This window comes from Echinops telfairi, unplaced genomic scaffold, assembly GCF_000313985.2.
Source record: "Echinops telfairi isolate 266 unplaced genomic scaffold, ASM31398v2 ScPeMD7_23;HRSCAF=83, whole genome shotgun sequence".
Lineage (NCBI taxonomy): Eukaryota > Metazoa > Chordata > Mammalia > Afrosoricida > Tenrecidae > Echinops > Echinops telfairi.
The window spans coordinates 38943059-38959955 of record NW_022103920.1 but is presented as its reverse complement, the minus strand read 5'-3'; the positions used below and the strand labels follow the sequence as shown (position 1 = coordinate 38959955).

The 16897-nt window shown below is 45.7% G+C and overlaps 1 protein-coding gene across 1 annotated transcript in view; it reads left to right on the top strand.

The window, feature by feature from the left end:
• Nucleotides 1-11485: 11485 nt before the first annotated feature.
• Nucleotides 11486-16897, top strand: part of PIK3CG (phosphatidylinositol-4,5-bisphosphate 3-kinase catalytic subunit gamma) — a 38395-nt gene continuing 32983 nt past the window's right edge. Inside the window, exons 1-2 of the mRNA XM_045288862.1 lie at nt 11486-11515; nt 12537-14543. Coding sequence (XP_045144797.1) covers nt 12549-14543 — 1995 coding nt within the window. The 5' untranslated portion in view covers nt 11486-11515; nt 12537-12548. The remainder of the gene's footprint in view (nt 11516-12536; nt 14544-16897) is intronic.

The following is a 16897-nucleotide window of genomic DNA, read 5'->3' as shown; positions in this document are numbered from 1 at the left end:
GCCACTCCCAACTCAGCCCCAGCCTGGGTCTGCCTCATCCTGTAGCCCAGGGGAGGGGGCGTGCATGTGGAGCCGATGGGAACCCCAGGGTGGCCCTGTGGGGGTGCCAGTGTGGCCCCAGAGGCTCTGCTCTCCATGCCTCACAGGAACAGGAGAAAGAGGTGCAGAGCTGTGGCCTCTCAGTGACTCTGTGAGCCAGGGAAGAGCTTGGGGTCAGGTCAGGGCCAGTACGGATCACTCCCTTTCCTTCATTCCCAAATCCTATGCAACTTTTCCTGAACCTAGAGGGGTGGAGCCTCCTTATGGCTTCCTTCCAGGGGGATGTGACTCCTGCCAGCTGAGATCCAAGGGCTTTGGGAGGAACAATGTCCCATAGAAAACCAGAGAGATGGCTTCTATTACAATATCTCCTCCTAGTCCCTGACCAGGACTTGAAGAAGAGGGGCCATTCAATCCTGGTCTAGCAAGTCTTATTTCCAAAGTTCTCAGCTCTGTCCTTGGACAGGAAAACTTAGCTCATAGTAACCTATTGCTAGAGTAGATTCCTGTTCATGATGAACCCATATGCTGCGGACTAGGGCTGCTCCAAAGGTTTTCCTAGGGAATCTTCACCCCGAAAGATGGTCAGGTCCCTCCTACACTGCACTGCTGGGTGGGTTCGAACTGCCAAGCTGTAGATTGCTAACTTGAGCACCAACCACTTGCCGCCACCTAGAGACCTGACTCATGAATGGAGGAGACGCATTTGGTTTGGAAACTTCACTCCCTCAGACAAACCGCGTTATCCCTGTCAGGATAACAGGATGTGCGATTGAGGTAGATAGAAACAAGCAGGAAGGTGGGTGATTCAATTAATGGAAAGGGAGACAGAAATCCTTGCCCTTCGATAATTCTAAAAGCAGGACCCCACACATGAATGGATCTCAGTATCCATTATATGGGAGGATTTCTGGCTCTCTAGGACATGGGAGAATGATGAGGTTTTCTATTCTGTAACGAATTACAGTCTTGGAAACCCACAGGGGCAATTCTACCCTGACCTATAGGGTTATGATGAGTCGGAATTGATTCAATGGCAATAAGGGTTTTTTGTTGTTGTTTTAGGAGTTTTTTGTCTGTTTGCTTTGTTTTGTTTTCTTTTCTTTTTTTTTTTTTTTAGGAAATGGTATAGGCAGTCTCTTTCCTTACATTTCAATCAATATTGGTGAGGGAACAAAAGAGGAAACTAATAAATTGGATCCCATATAAGCGTTATAAAGAAGATGTTTATCAAACAGTCTTGTTCCTTAATGGCCTTGATTGAACTGGGTTTCCTCCTCAGTTCCACAATCTACAGATCATTTCCATCCAAATTGTCGTGTCCTTATGTCTGAAAAGGAGGCAGATTACAGGATTTGGGGTTGATTTGGGGTTAAGCTAGAAATTCTCTGAAGTATCCCCCAATATTACAGTTGCTCATTATAACCCTCAAGAGTTCAATGGTTTGCACGATAGAGATCCTCTATACAAAGTGTATCTTGCACACACATGTGTTGAGGCCATAGCTTTGGCTGTGCCAAGGCCTGAGTTAGGTGCTGGGGATACAGTGATGCATGAAGCACACATTTGCCTCAAAGGGCTCAGGGTCTAGTAAGAGAGGCAGCCAAGTAAACTACTATGATCCCCTGGGAGAAGCACTCTGATGACTGCCACTTACCAACCTTGGGACCTGGGGCAAGCCATCGATTTCTCTGGGCTTAGATTTAATCATCTGTAAATAGGGAGCACAGAGATGTTGCGAGAGTGAAATGAATGAAGGAGGGAAAGTACATAGAACCATGTGGAGTACAATAGGAGAGGTCATTGGTGATGGTGGTATTAATATGAAGGTGGTATTACTATTATAGAGGAAAGCTCGCTCACTGTGTGATTTCCTAACCCAGCAGAGGTTACTCGAACTGAGTATTGAAGAAGCAGGAGTTGGCGAAAACGGGGGTTTGGGGTGGTGAAGGAATAGGGGAAGAATCGGGAAAAGTAAGGGAGGGGTGGATCCCAGGGGCAGTATGAAGAGACAGGGCTAAAAAAGGATTCTGTGTGTCAGCGAACAGAAAGCAGTTTCATCTGACTGTGGAGGTGCCTTGGGAAGTGAGGCTGAGAATGAGGGAAGGGCTCAATTAAAAAGGGTCTTGTCTCTCATGCTAAGGAACTTAGCTTGTAAATAGCAACTTAGGAGGAAGACTTTTCTGAAAGTTTGTGAGGAAGCTGATAAACTCGATTAGCCAAGTGTAACTGAAGGAAATTGAGAAAAGTGCCATCCGTGGCTAATTTCTGAAAGCAGGGACAGAGGATAAAATAGAATGTCCCCTTCGTACCAGGAGCCGGCTGAATAGCCTTGGCTCGTGTTGATTGTGGCTGGTGTCCTGTCTGTTTGCTTCTCGAAATCTGGAATGACGCCCCACAACTCACCTGGCGTGATAATCATCTGCTTCCCAAACAGCACTCGGGGTGCAGCGGGCTCTCCTGCTGTCCTCTGCAGCACTCCGGTATTCTTCCGGTCAGAGCTCTGGCTTTTGTTTCCTTCCTTTTTGGGTTGGGGCGGGAGGCGGGTGTCCATCCTTCTCAGGTCAACCTGGAACTCAGGGTAAAGTCCTGACCAGTTCAAACCATTCCTATGTTCTATCCTCCTTCCCATTGTTGACTTTGGTATAGATGGCACCTGACACACTTCTGGCAAGAGGCATGAGGGAACCTGGGGGACAGCTGAGAAAGATTCCTCTCTCCTAAGAAGAAACCCACACTATGGCCTGCCTCTTCTTTCTCTGCACGGGGTCATTTTGACATGTGTTGAGGGTGATCCATGTCCTCTAGGGTGTCTGTTTTCACGATGCCTTGCTGGGTAACTGCTAGATAAATTCATGTTCCATGGAAAATCGAAAATTGACAACTTCTAGTAAGAGAAGTATGGTGGTGATGATCCCTTTTTGCAGATTAAGAACTTTTATTAGGTCCAGAGAATGTGCAGGAATAAGCCCAGAGTTCAAGACGGAAAGTGCTTATATAATACACCAATGTGTCTCCTAAATGTTAACAAAGTTAGACCTGAACATTTTGGACACATCCATGCATCCACGGCCCATTGATTTTTCACAAGGCTACTAGGTCCATCCAGTGGTTGTAAGGAGAGGCTTGTTAATGTATGGTGCTGGGGAAAGTGGACTACTGCACGCAAAAGAACGGACCAAAGGCCCTCACGTGAAAACGAAAACCATAAAACTCCTACAAGAAAGCCTGGGGTCCTTGCTGTAGGGTCTCGTTCTTGACAATGGAGTCATTGACACGGTATCAAAAGCACAAACGACAAGAAAAAGCTACATAAATGAGACCTCATAAGATTTAAAACAACAAAAATGTTGCTCATCCAAGGACTTAATCGACAAAGTAGTAAAGAGAACCTTTAGAGTAGGAGCAAAAAGACAACCTGCAGGCGGCCAACAACCATAGTAAGGGAGGTTTACATTCATTGGCAATAAGGGAAATACAAATTGAAACAACAATGAGATACCTCCTCACAGTCTATAAAAATTCAATAAAACAAAAAATAATAAATGCTGGAGAGAATGCGGAGAGATAGGGACACTTTCACATTTCTAGTAAGACTGTAGACTGTGTAGCTATGATGGAAATCAGTATGGCACTTCCTTAAACAAGTGCAAATATAAGTGTCTTATACCTTGCACTCTAGGAATCACTCACTGAATAAATACTCTACAGAAACAAAGAATACAACATGTACAGACATATGCACACCTATGCTTACTGCAGCAATTACCATAATAGCAAAAACGTGGAAGCAACCAAAAACCTCTATTATAGAGGAATGGATAAACACACTCTGATACATCCATACAATAGAACACCATTCATCAATAAAATCAATGACAACTCTCTAAAATGACATGGACAAAGCTAGAGCACTTTATGTTTAACACAAGATAAATATATAATAACATCTTTATTATACAGAAAACCCCCCAAAAGAAATATGGTTTATATATCAAAAGGCAAGACTTTGATGACTATGAGGAAGCCAGGGTCGGGGGTGACAACAGAGAGGGGATGGATAGGATATAGCAGAGGGAGGGAGGGAGGGAGGATGAGGGAGGAAGGGAAGAAAAAGGACTGCATCTATGTAGGGTTTGACAGGAGATTACTGTTGATTTCATTTCTTAAGATGAAGGCATTTCACCAAAAATAGCATGCAAATGGCCAACAAGCACATGAACAGATGGTCAATGTTAATAATTTCTCCCAAACCAAAGCAAACTCTGCCACCGAGTCGATGCTGACTCACAGCAGCCCTCTAGGACAGGGCAGAACTGCCCCTGTGGTTCTCCGAGGCTGTACCTCTTATTGGAGTAGAAAGTCTTGTCTTTCTCCTGCAGAACGGCTGGTGACTGCAAACTCCTGACCTTGCAGTTGGCCACCCAGCACATAACCACTCCACCACCAGGCTCCTTATAAATCACTAGGGAGATGCAAAGCAAAACCATGATGGGATGCTACCTTATCCCCACTAAAACGGCTGTGAGTTTTAAAATTAATGTAAACAACAGGTATTGACAAGGATATGGAGAACTTAGGACCTTCTTCCATTACTAGTGGGAACGCAAAATAGTACAGCCACTTTGGAACACTTTGGTAGCTTCTCAAAAAGTTAAACAAAGAACTATGCTATGATCCAGCCATTCCAATCCCAAAAGAACTGCAAGCGGGAATGCTCACAGAAGCCTCTATATCAGTGTTCATTACACCACAGTTCCCAATAACCTGAAGTTGGAAAGAACTTAATACCCATCCACAGATAAGCGGATAAGCAAAATGGAGTGCATGCACACAATAGATTATTCAGCCAAAAAGAAGACTGCGGTTCTGGTACATGCCACACATGAATGGTGCTTGAGTCATGTGCTGAGTGAAGTAAGCCAGTACAAGAGGACAAATACTGTCTGACCCCATTTATCTGAAATAGGCAAATGTATAGAGACCCTAGTTTGCAAGTGGTTACCAGGGGTGGGAAAAAGAGGAAGCAAGGAGGAGTCTATTGCTGAGGGGCTGAGTTTCTGCTAATGGTGATGGGATTGTTTAGAAGAAAAAAAAATGTAAAAGCCAAATAACATACAGAACATAATGTCACTTAAGTGTACATGTAAAAATTATTAAATTGGCAAATGCTTATATATATATATATATATATATATCTTTCACACACACACACATACACAGATTGTACACAACTTTATAAAGATTTGTATTTGTGTTCAGACAAGACAAGGTATAAAGAAGTAAACTCTCAAAGGAAACTCAGAAGCCTCCTTAAGTTCACAGTGTATAAGCCACCTAAGACTGAGCTTAAAGACAACAAAAGATGAAGCCCTGTGCTTTTTCAAACTGGAAAATATTCACATATTTTGATCGCCAACCACCCTTTCCAGGAGTTTGGATCATTAGCAGAGCTCCCCGGGCCCTCTGTGCTTCAGTGGGGTTAGGATCCCTGGGGGCTATAGGCATGGACTTCTGCCTTTGAGGAACTTCCGGAGGTGATCACAGTTTGCTTTGCAAATGCCATCCCTATTTGCATGTGCCAAGAAACAAAATGCGGTTGGGATGTGCAGTCCCACAGAATGCACGCCACTCTACTGCTTCCAGGATTCCAGTCCCTCCAAAATCTCTCGTATGTTTGCACCGTCTCTCCTGCCTTCCTTCCCACACTCCCATTTCAGTCCACGGGGCTGTTCACTGACTCCCAAAGACGTTGAGAGCTGAGGGCTTTCAGCTGGGCCTCCCTTACATATATGTTTTCATCCCACCCAAAGCCACATCCTCCCCATGTAAACTGCTATACGACCTCATGACAGAAAGAGAACACATCTAAACCACTTGGCTTGCACATTCTTTCACCTTGGGTGTGTTATTTTGACACCCTCGTACTTGTCTCTCCAACAATCACACAAATCACCACTCTGAAGGCCCATCTCTGACAGGGGTTTGCTCACAGCAACTCCTTAACGCTTGACCTATTGACAGACAGCGATAGTTCCTATTGCCTTCTTGTTCTCTATCTGTTCTGTCCTGTTCTTCTGCAGATGCTTGGATGTAACATAGTCAAAGGTCAGACCATAGGATTTTATTTTATTTTTTACATCCCAAACGTATTATCACCTCCTCTAGGTAAAATACTGTGCTAGATGCAAGGTAACTGACTCATTGAAGGGCGAGAAGAGAGAGGCCACTGTTAGTGAAGCAAGGTAACAGTGAGGTCATGGGTCTTTTGCCTAAAAATGTGAGGGGTAAAGAGAACCAAACCAGTGAAGCAGATCTGCGCATGGAGGAAGTATCTGCACACAGAGAGAAGACGTTTGTCATGACTACATCCTTGAAACACTTACTACACAGATTTTCAGGGCTATAATAGGCCTTGGGGGAAAACAGGGTATTTTTCATTTTGAACTACCAAGAAAGACGACGTACTTGCAAATTTGGTCATAGAATAGACGACCTTTGCATGGCTGCCCGAGTGTATCCCTTTACTCCCCTTTGGTTAAATAAAGCAGTCTTCACTGAGAAGTTCCTGCAGAGTCAAGGGTCTTAGTATTTCCGGAATAATCTGTGCGTTGTTGTTGTTGTTGTTGTTGCCAAGTGGGGGCCTGTGTCTGAGCTAGGGCAGTGGAGAAACTACTGAAGGGTGCTGATCAAGCTCATAGTCTCTCTCTGCTCAGCACCCCCATCCCTGCCTCCTCCGTCGACCACCATACTCCCATCCCCACACTCTCTGGCCTCATACACTCCTACAAGTCCCTACAGCATAGCTTCTTGGTCTTTCCTGCAAGAACAAAAGGGTCAGACGAAAGGCTTCTAGTGCTATGAGGCTCCTAAGCCATTTAGGGACCACACCTATATTAGGAGGTTCAAAGGGTTTCTGTGGCTATAGATCTTCACAGAAGCCGGTAGCTTCGGCTTTCTCCCTTAGATCAGCTGGTGTGTTTGAAGCACCAGCCTGCAGTGATTGGTCCAATGCTTACCTGACAGTCTAATGTTTCATAAGACCCTCCCGGTTAAGTCTTTGGGAGGCAGGCATTGAATTAAATTCTTTGCTTGGTCATGTCAGGTGTTGTTACTACTATTTGTAAAAAGCTGAGACCCAAGGGGCCTTTGTGAGTAATATGAAACAATTTTTTGTCTTGATGGTCGGGGTACCTGAATGGAACTCTCCGGGTTCCTACATTAAAGACTGCCAAGGGACCTGGAGATAACTCTACTTGCTGTCCCTGGAACTCTCCTGATGTTCAAGAGAGCCAAGACCCGAGTTTGATCTCTAGTATAGGGATCCCTGGGAAAGAGGCAGGTACTGGTTCCAGGCCTAAGGGTACTTGGGGGGTCCTACAAGGAATTGGGGTTCACATGGAAAATTTAGGGTTGCTTTTCTAGGGATTCCTACTCTCTTGGGAATCAGGAACCATCTTCCAGTGACTATCTGCGTGCTATATTGATTGGGTTCAACTCCCTGATTTTCTGATACTAATCAACATCTTTCTGCCTTTACTGTAAACAGTGCTCACAATAAGCCTCCACCCCCCATAGTCACATATAGACATATACAGAGAGAGAGAGAGAGAGAGAGAGAGAGAGATTTTAGTTTGAGCCAGTTATATTTTAGGCCCTGAATTCACTGGACAAGCAAAACTAAAACAGAAATCTCTCACTGAACTAAGGAAGTGAGTTCCCAGACTTTGAAAATGTTCAGCTAAATAGCTCAGTTCCCTAGTCACCAGGCTTCTCTTTCCCATCCCTTAGTTACTGTCTCTGAAGAAGGGTTTGTGGGAATAGGGTCACTATGAGCCAGGATCAACATGGTGGCAGTGGGCTTGGTTTGGAGGGGAAATTAATGAAAAAGGGTGTTGCAGGAGTGGTGGGTTTGGTTTGACTCCTTAAAATCTTCCCAGCAGGGAGTCTGTCTGATTAGTTTGGCTGTTGGATCTTTCTTCAGCTTCAAACTAGCTAAGAAATGGTTATGGATTGGGCTGCTAACTTCAAGGTCAGCAGTTTAAAACCACCAGCTGCTCTGCAGGAGAAAGATGAGGCTTTCTATCCCCATTAAGAGTTACAGTCTCAAATGTGTGCATAAGCAAATGTGGTGAAGAATGCTGATGGTGCCCAGCATTCTGGGGTCTTAAAGGCTTGCTGGTAAACAACCAGCCATCTAGCTCAGAAGCATCAACGCCCACATGGAAGAAGCACACCAGCCTGTGTGACCACGAGGTATCGAAGGGATCAGGTATCAGGCATCAAAGAACAAAAAATCATATCATTGTAAATGAGGGTGACTGCAGAGTGGAGACCCAAAGCCCATCTGTAGACAACTGAACACCCCTTTACTGAAGGATCATGGGGAGGGGACAAGCCAGTCAGGTTGCAGGGTAGCAACGATGAAACATACAACTTTCCTCTAGTTCCTAAATGCTTCCTTCCCCTAGTATCATGATCCCAATTCCACCTTAAAAATCTGGCTAGACCAGAGGATGTACACTGGTACAGATAGGAACTGGAAACACAGGGAATGCAGGACAGATGACTCCTTCAGGACCAGTGGTGAGAGTGGTGATACCAGGAGGGTGGAGGGAGGGTGGGGTAGAAAGAGGGAACCGATTACAAGGATCTACATATTACCTCCTCCCTGGGGGATGGACCACAGAAAAGTGGGTGAAGGGAGACGTTGGACAGTGTAAGATATGACAAAATAATAATAATTTATAAATTATCAAGGGTTGATGAGGTAGGGGGCAGGAGGGAGGGAGGGGAAAATGAGGAGCTGATACCAAGGGCTCAAGTAGAAAGCAAATGTTTTGAGAATGATGCTGGCAACAAATGTACAAATGTGCTTGACACAAGGTATGTATGTATGGATTGTGATAAAAATTGTATGAGTCCCTAATACAATGATTTTTAGATTAATTAAAAAAATTGTATGTGCCCCCAATAAAATGATTTTTTAAAAAAAGAGTTACAGTCTCAGAAATCCACAGGGGCAATTCTTCTCTATCCTATAGGGTTACTATGGGTCAGAATTGACTTAAAGGTAGTGAGTTTTGAGTTTGGAAAGAAAAAAAATTTTTAATTCACTTGTGTCTTATGAAGGTGTATTTTTGCTGGGATCTGTGTGCCATTTTAATTTGTCTCAGTGCCTTATAATTTCCCGCCCCTCCCCCCCAAAACCAGTTCAAAGAGTGTTTTAGAATATGGTATTGCTCACGCTCGTGCTTTCTCTGTGCTGTGACAGGAAATGCATTTCTGACACTTCTAAAATGAGTAATCACATGTATAATCAACTTGGTTAGAACTTCCTTCCTGGTAACTGCAACACTTCCTCTGCATCTGGATACGAGGGAGACCCAGAAAAACGGAAGCGTTTACAGGCACACAAGGTAGGTTTGAATTTGTTTTGTTTTCAGAATTTAAACAAATGATCCTGCAGAGGCAGCCCATCAACGACTTTATCAGGTATCACCAGGTATTCCTTCCTTCTATTTCTCGCCCGCCCGTTGTTGGGTCTGACTCGAATCGTGCACTTCCTTCTCAGCCAGAATATTTTTATCTGGAACCGTTGCTGATGCTTGAGACGATAACACCACAGAACGCCTCTGTTTCACTGTCTGCGTGTGGACGTGCACACGGTTCCGGAGCTCGTTTTGCAGGTGTGTCGCTCCTTTGTTTTTGTTTGGCAGGAAGGAGGAGGGGTGTGGGCTAATGCCACTAGGGTTCATATTCTTTCAGGTGTATGTTTAGAGATATTGTACTTACAGGATTGCTAACGTCTGACAGGGAGACAGCGTCGTCGTAGCCTCCCCCATGAAGGCAGGCAGTGTGTAGTCAGCCTGTCCTCTTCGGTGTCTAAGATCTGGTAAGACTGTTTGGGGGTCACTAAGGCAGAAGTTATTTCTGTGTAGTAATAATGGTGCCTAAATTTGGAAATACGTTATTTTATTACAAATCGGTGTCGATATGTCTTCCCGTTTTCCTCAAGGTTAGTCATGCTCTAATGTAGCAGTGAATGTTTTAAGTTGTACCAGGCAGTTCTATAAAACAGCTTGTTTTCCATTTACTCAGTCCACCTTCATATTATTTTGAGAGGGATTATAACATCAGTAATGCCTCTTACCGGGTCATTGTACTGACATTAAAAGGAGCTAAATGAATTTTAATGAACTTTTCAAAAGTAAGTGCAAGGCGAACATAAGTGTGGTGCTCCGGAAGCTTTATCCATTCATCCAACTCTTCCTTTTGGTCTTCGAAGGTATTTCAAAACGTGCATTAAGTTAAAAAACCAACAAACACGGAAGTCAACGATAATGTAATTTTTCCACAAACTTTTTGGAAGCACTCTTGTCTATCAAATGCTCTAATTTCCTCTGGAAATAAGTGTAAGTCTCACTAATTAGCATGAGGCCATTTAACAGAGTAAATGCTAGCTTCTGAAATTTCACATAATTTTGTTCCAGAGTTGACTCTTACTTGGAATGAAATGCCTTACAATATAGTGCCACTAACCACAGCTATATATCAACGCTTGTGACACTCTCTGTGAAATAGACCTCATTCTCTACAGCAAGAGGCAGATCAAATCAATGGGTATTATGTAAATTTGTATGGAAATTGGAATGACTACAATCATATCTACTGGCAGTTAGTCAAATGTCTTGCACATAGCACATAGTGTATCTTTTTATGCGTTTTTTTAAAAAACTCAATGCCACAGAAGAGATTCTAACTCATAGCGACCCTATCAGACAAGGTAGAACTGCCCCGTGGGTTTCTGAGACTAAAGCTCTTTATGGAAGTTGAAAGCCTAGTCTTTCTCCCACAGAACGGCTGGTGGTTTTGAACTGCAGACCTTGCAGTTAGCGGCCCAACGGGTGAGCAGCACCCCCCACCCCTAACCAGGGCTCTTCTTTATATGCTTCAGTAACACCAAAGACACACTTCCAGGTACACTAATGCGTCTTTAACATGATAATACGGTAATGTTAATGATAATATTTTAAATGGGCGTTGCAAAAGTAGAACCTGTTTGTTATTGGGAACCACTGCATGTACCTCAAATTTTAAGATAATAAGTTTTATGGGAATTGGGAAAGAGAATGTATGTACTTAGACATTATCCAAATGGATCTTATGTGGTGCATAACTGTTTTAAAATAAAAATACATAATTCATATTTAAGTTTTAATGTTTTTAGCCTTTCAAAATATGTTAAGGGTTTTTAACTATAGTCCATCACAGTTATTTACTTAAATGACTTGTGCATGCTAGATGCTTATTAAGTATTTGTGTAAAGAATGAGTTAATAAGGATAAATTTGTTTATTCTTGTTATAGAGATGAAAAAAGAAGTTAAATAATTGGGCTGGTTGCTGGAGTCAGAAATTCTGCCTCACGTCGTCAGCCTCCTCCTTCTCTACAGCAGAGGCAGATCAAATGAACAGGTATAAAGCGATACCTGGTGGTTGACATTAAGAGAGTCAAACCTTTGCATAACTTCTCTGAGATACTGAGTGACAGCCAGAATGTTTAGACATTGAATGATGCAAAATTATATGTCTGCAAGTGGTCTTGATTGAAACTTTACCAATCTTGGTATGTTTAAGTTTTCTGAATGATTTGAGTTTTCCTAATTAGAAAACAAGAGACGGGCAAAAGGGGAGGGGAGGCAGAGGAAAAAGAAGTAGTGGATTCGGGCGTTGCTCCAGGACCCAGACTGAAAATAAACAACTTGAAGCAAGGTGGCTAAGGAGTTTGAGTCCCAGGGAGAAGTGTGAGACTGAACGATGAGGAAGCCTAAGGAAGGTCTATGTGGATTTCAGCATCGCACATCGCACCTCTGCCCATCTCTGTGGGTTTCCGTATGCTTACAAATATTAAATATTTGTGCAAATGACTAGTGGGCTATTGTGGCAGGCACTGTACTAGAGGAGTGCTTTTAACTACATCATTTTACCTTATTTGATTTGGCTGTTCCTAAAGTTTGCAAACCTATACAAACGTAGAGAGAGTGATCAATGGTCCTCAGATAGCCATCAGCCACGCCCTCGGAAAAATTGCTAAACCCATTTGATAGATGAGAAAAAGCCCAGAGATTACTTAACTTGCCAGAGTCACCCGAAAGTAATGATCAGAAAGAGCCAGTGCCGCGAAGTTATGATCTCCACAGCCCTGGCGATAATCCAAGCTCCGGCATCAGGGCTCAGAAAGGGCCCACTCTGCTTCCTTAGGCTCCCCTGGCAGGGACCCTACCCGCTCTCGTTCCACTTCAGCCACCTTATAAGCAATGTGTGTCTGCTCTGAGTGCGCATCCTTGTCCAGGGCTGGAAGGCCCCGAAGCCCTAGTCTGGCTCCTTGGGATCCATGCGCACAGGCAGGGACCTTCAATGCATGGGGTCGACTTCTTGCCATTTCATAGCAACGTGCCTTTCTGGTGACAAGCCTTCGGTTTCTCCTTGCTCTCAGGTTACACGGGGCATGGATCTGGAGAGCTATGAACCACCCGTGGTTCTGAGAGCAGACAACTGCCGCAGGCGCCGGAGGATGAAGCCCCGCAGTAGCGCGGCCAGCTTGTCCCCCATGGAACTGATCCCCATCGAGTTCGTGCTGCCCACTAGCCAGCGCAACAGCAAGAGCCCAGAGACGGTGTTGCTGCACGTGGCTGGCCACGGCAACGTGGAGCAGATGAAGGCGCAAGTGTGGCTGCGCGCGCTGGAGATGAGCGTGGCCGCAGACTTTTACCACCGGCTCAGGCCCGACCACTTCCTCCTGCTCTACCAGAAAAAGGGACAGTGGTACGAGATCTACGACAGGTACCAGGTGGTGCAGACCCTGGACTGCCTGCGCTACTGGAAGGTGCTGCACAAGAGCCCCGGCCAGATCCACGTGGTGCAGCGGTACGCCCCCTCCCAGGAGACCCTGGCCTTCCAGCAGCAGCTCACAGCGCTGATTGGCTACGACGTCACTGACGTCAGCAACGTGCATGACGACGAGCTGGAGTTCACGCGCCGCCGCCTGGTCACCCCACGCCTGGCCGAGGTGGCATGCCGCGACCCCAAGCTCTATGCCATGCACCCCTGGGTGACAACCAAGCCCCTCCCGGAGTACCTGTTGAGGAAGATTGCCAACAACTGCATCTTCATCGTCATCCACCGCGGCACGACCAGCCAGACCATCAAGGTGTCCGCCGACGACACCCCTGACACCATTCTCCAGAGTTTCTTCACCAAGATGGCCAAGAAGAAGTCCCTGATGGACATCCCCGAAGGCCAAAGCGAGCAGGACTTCGTGCTGCGTGTGTGTGGCCGGGACGAATACTTGGTGGGGGAGACGCCCATCAAAAACTTCCAGTGGGTGAGGCATTGCCTCAAGAACGGAGAAGAGATTCACTTGGTGCTCGACACTCCCCCAGACCCAGCGCTGGACGAGGTGAGGAAGGAAGAGTGGCCGTTGGTGGATGACTGCACTGGAGTCACCGGCTACCACGAGCAGCTGACCATCCACGGGAAGGACCACGAGAGCGTGTTCACCGTGTCCCTGTGGGACTGTGACCGCAAGTTCCGGGTGAAGATCCGGGGCATCGACATCCCTGTCCTGCCCCGCAACACGGACCTCACCGTTTTTGTGGAGGCCAACATTCAGCATGGGCAGCAAGTCCTTTGCCAAAGGAGAACCAGCCCCAAGCCCTTCACAGAGGAGGTGCTGTGGAATGTGTGGCTGGAGTTTGGTATCAAAATCAAAGACCTGCCCAAAGGGGCTCTGCTGAACCTCCAGGTCTACTGCGGCAAGGCCCCGGCCTCATCTGGCAAGGCCTCTGCGGAGACTCCCGGTGCTGAGTCCAGGGGCAAAACTCAGCTTCTCTACTATGTGAACCTGCTGCTGATAGACCACCGATTCCTTCTGCGACACGGGGAGTACGTGCTCCACATGTGGCAGCTATCTGGGAAAGGCGAAGACCAAGGGAGTTTCAATGCTGACAAGCTCACCTCCGCCACCAACCCAGACAAGGAGAACTCAATGTCCATCTCTATCCTTCTGGACAATTACTGTCACCCGATAGCTTTGCCTAAGCATCGCCCCACCCCTGATCCTGAAGGGGACCGGGTTCGAGCTGAAATGCCCAACCAACTTCGTAAGCAACTAGAGGCCATCATCGCCACAGACCCCCTGAACCCGCTCACCGCAGAGGACAAGGAGCTGCTCTGGCATTTTAGATACGAAAGCCTGAAGCACCCCAAAGCGTATCCTAAGCTATTTAGCTCGGTCAAGTGGGGACAACAAGAAATCGTGGCCAAGACATACCAGTTGTTAGCCCGAAGGGAAGTTTGGGATCAAAGTGCTTTGGATGTGGGGTTAACAATGCAACTCCTGGACTGCAACTTTTCAGATGAAAATGTCCGGGCCATTGCGGTTCAGAAACTGGAGAGCTTGGACGATGATGACGTGCTGCATTACCTTTTGCAACTGGTCCAGGTAGGGGTGCCCGTGTTATCCGTAGAGTCCGATGCCACAGGGAACGTTTCTGCATGCCCTCAGACATGCCATGGCTGTGCTATCAAATGCCCTTTGTCCAGAGCTTCTTGGCCAGTCGAAGTAGAGCTGATGAAGCTACTTAAACAAGCAATGAACTGCTCCATTTACTTGGGAGTTGTTCGTTCTTGTTTTTTTTCCCACCGTCAGAGAGGGTTTTCCTGACAAGCCTTATGAAGATGTTATTTCTTCACTTTTTAGGAGAACTGGCCCGTCGGGAATACTTTGTTCTCGTGTATTGTATCAATAGAGTTGTTCTTAGATGCTGTCCTAGTCCATTTGACTCATAGCAAGCCCAGATGGCACAGCAGAATGTCCCCAACGGGTTTCTAGGCTGTGGTCTTCACAGGAGCAGGTTCCCCCGGTCTTTTCTCCTCCAAAGCCGCTGGGTGGGTTCAAATCGCCAATCTTGTGGTTAGTGGCCAAGTGCTCAAGCGTGACTTCACCAGGGCTCCTTCTATTAAAAATCGATATCACCGATGGAGCATTTCCTTGTGCTAAGGCTCCAAATGATTAACATCCTTTTGGGGTATTATTTTATTTAACTCTCCCAAGAACAATGATGCTGGTCAAATGAGCATTTGCATTTTATTATAAAGAAACGGAGGCACCCATAAGCTAGCGTCATGTATTTCACAAGAAGATGATGAGGATTTAAACTCAGGAGGGTTTGTTTCACTGCCTTCCCATGTCCTGTCTGGATCCAGTATAAGGATCTTCTGGGCTAGAGGGAAAAGGTTTACTCTCTGTATTGATCACCATTTCCAGACTCATCTCTCAGATCTGGCTGAAACCTTGAAAGTCCCTGTCTTTGACCTGGTAGGGCTTTATGATTTTCCTGCTGTCTTACTGTTCCCTGAGGTCTAGAATGAGTAAGTGGTATGCCTAAGGTTTAACGGGGAAGTTCAGAAAAAAAGGAACCATTTACTTGTGCACTGTGGCAGTTCTCAAATTGTGCTGCTTCGCATGGAAGAGGAAGTCAAGGGGTTGGAATAGAAACGTTATTTTTGAGCACAGATGAGTTCATTCATTAATACAACAGTATGGGTTGCGTGCTTCCCCTGTTTCGGTGGCTGGATATGGTGTGGTAATCAAAACACAGCCAGCCACTGCCTTCATGTATCTTGTGGCTCCGTGGGGAAGGCTGACATTAACGGATATTTCATGACAAATTGTGGCCAAGGCTTTGGGGAGAAACCACAGAGATTTTGAGAAAATAATCAGGGGTCTGGGGAACACCCGATTTAGATAGAAGGAACCCAGGCTAGTTGTGAGTAGGTGATGTTTGACCTGAGATCTTCTGAATTAAGCTAGGACTTCGTTAGACATTCAACTGTCTGATCAGTAGAGTACCTATTGATAGGTAGTCTCTAGAGCAGCAGTTCTCAACCTGTGGGTCTCGACCCCTTTATGGGTGAACGACCCTTTCACGGGGTCGCCCGATTCATAACGGTAGCAAAATTACAGTGATGAAATAGCAACAAAAACAATTTTATGGTTGGTGGGGGGAGTGGTCACCATAACATGAGGAACTAACTGTATTAAAGGGTCATGGCATTAGGAAGGTTGAGAACCACTGCTCTAGAGCTTTCTGGTAAGCTTCTTTTTTTAATTTTAATTATTTTATTGAGAGCTCATACAATTCTTATCACAGTCCATACATACATCCATTGAGTCAAGCACATATGTACAAGTGTTGTCCTCTTCAATCTCACAACAGTTGCCCTCTACTTTAGCCCTTAATGTCATTTGCTCGCTTTCCCCCTCCCTTCCCCTTTCCCCCTCCCTCATGAACCCTTCATAATTCATAAATTATTATAGTTTTGTCATAAGTTACACTGTCCGACGTCTCCCTCTGCCCTATTCTCTGCTGCCCATCCCCCAGGGAGGAGGCTATACTTAGATTCTTGTAATTGGTTCCCCCCTTCTACCCCACATTCTCTTCACCCTCCAGGCCTCACCCCTCTCACTACTGGTCCTGAAGGAGTCATCTATCCTGGATTCCCTGTGTTTTAAGTTCCTATCTGTGCCAATGTACATCCTCTGGTCTAGCCAGATTTGCAAGGCAGAATTGGGATCATGATATTGGGGGGGAGGAAGCACTTAAGAACTAGGGGAAAGTTATATGTTTCGTTGTTGCTACCCTGCATGCTGATTAGCTCATCTCCTCCCCAAAACCCCTCAGCAGGGGGGTGTTCAGTTGTCCACCGATGGACTCTGAGTCTCCACTCTGCACTCACCCACCTTTACAATGACATAATTTCTTGTTCCTTGATGCCTGACACCTGATCCCTTCG